The sequence below is a fragment of the Fulmarus glacialis genome, unplaced genomic scaffold, assembly GCF_000690835.1.
Source record: "Fulmarus glacialis isolate BGI_N327 unplaced genomic scaffold, ASM69083v1 C13566257, whole genome shotgun sequence".
NCBI classification, from domain to species: domain Eukaryota; kingdom Metazoa; phylum Chordata; class Aves; order Procellariiformes; family Procellariidae; genus Fulmarus; species Fulmarus glacialis.
In genome coordinates this window covers 1-779 of record NW_009240934.1, presented here as the reverse complement: position 1 = coordinate 779, position 779 = coordinate 1, and the positions used below count along the sequence as shown (strand labels likewise).

Below are 779 nucleotides of genomic sequence, written 5' to 3'. Positions count from 1 at the left end.
TGTTTCTCTTTTCTGCCAGGAAATGAATGCCCTGCGTGGGCAGGTGGGTGGAGAGATCAGCGTGGAGATGGATGCTGCTCCTGGAATCGACCTCACCAAGATCCTGGCTGAGATGAGGGAACAGTACGAGAGCCTGGCGGACAAGAACCGCAGGGATGCCGAGCAGTGGTTCTTCAGCAAGGTAAGCTGGCTCGCCGGCAGTGCAGCAGGGCACGTGGGACCCGAGGCTGTCCCGCTCGACGGTGGTGTAACGGCACGGTTTTGCCTTGGTGCAGACGGAAGAGCTGAACCGGGAGGTGGCCATCAACACGGAGCAGCTTCAGAGCGGCAAGACGGAGATCACAGAGCTACGACGCACCATCCAGAGCCTGGAGATCGACCTGCAGTCCCAGCTCAGCACGGTACGAGGGGCCAGCTCCCTGTGGGGTGGGGGGCACGCAGGAGCGTGGGCCAGGGGACGCATGGGTGCTCCCATCCCTCCCACCCTCCGTCCCCGCCCTGAGCCCGTCCCTCTCCTCTGCACGCAGAAAGCGGCGTTGGAGGGCACCTTGGCCGACACAGAAGCCCGCTACGGCACCCAGCTGGCCCAGCTGCAGGGGCTGATCACCAGCGTGGAGGAGCAGCTGGGCGAGCTGCGGTGCGACATGGAGCGCCAGAACCACGAGTACAGGGTCCTCCTGGACGTCAAATGCCGCCTGGAGCAGGAGATCGCCACGTACCGCCGGCTCCTGGAGGGCGAGGATGCCCAGTACGTAGAGGGGCTTTGCTTGGGAGGGCAC

At 64.6% G+C, this 779-nt stretch overlaps 1 protein-coding gene across 1 annotated transcript; it reads left to right on the top strand.

The window, feature by feature from the left end:
• Positions 1-22: 22 nt before the first annotated feature.
• LOC104070522 (keratin, type I cytoskeletal 14) lies at positions 23-748 on the top strand (the record flags this gene model as incomplete). The annotated part of the gene is made up of 3 exons (XM_009586303.1): positions 23-181; positions 276-401; positions 528-748. Coding segments are annotated over 3 exons (506 nt in total), but the record flags the coding sequence as incomplete, so codon positions are not given.
• Positions 749-779: the final 31 nt, after the last annotated feature.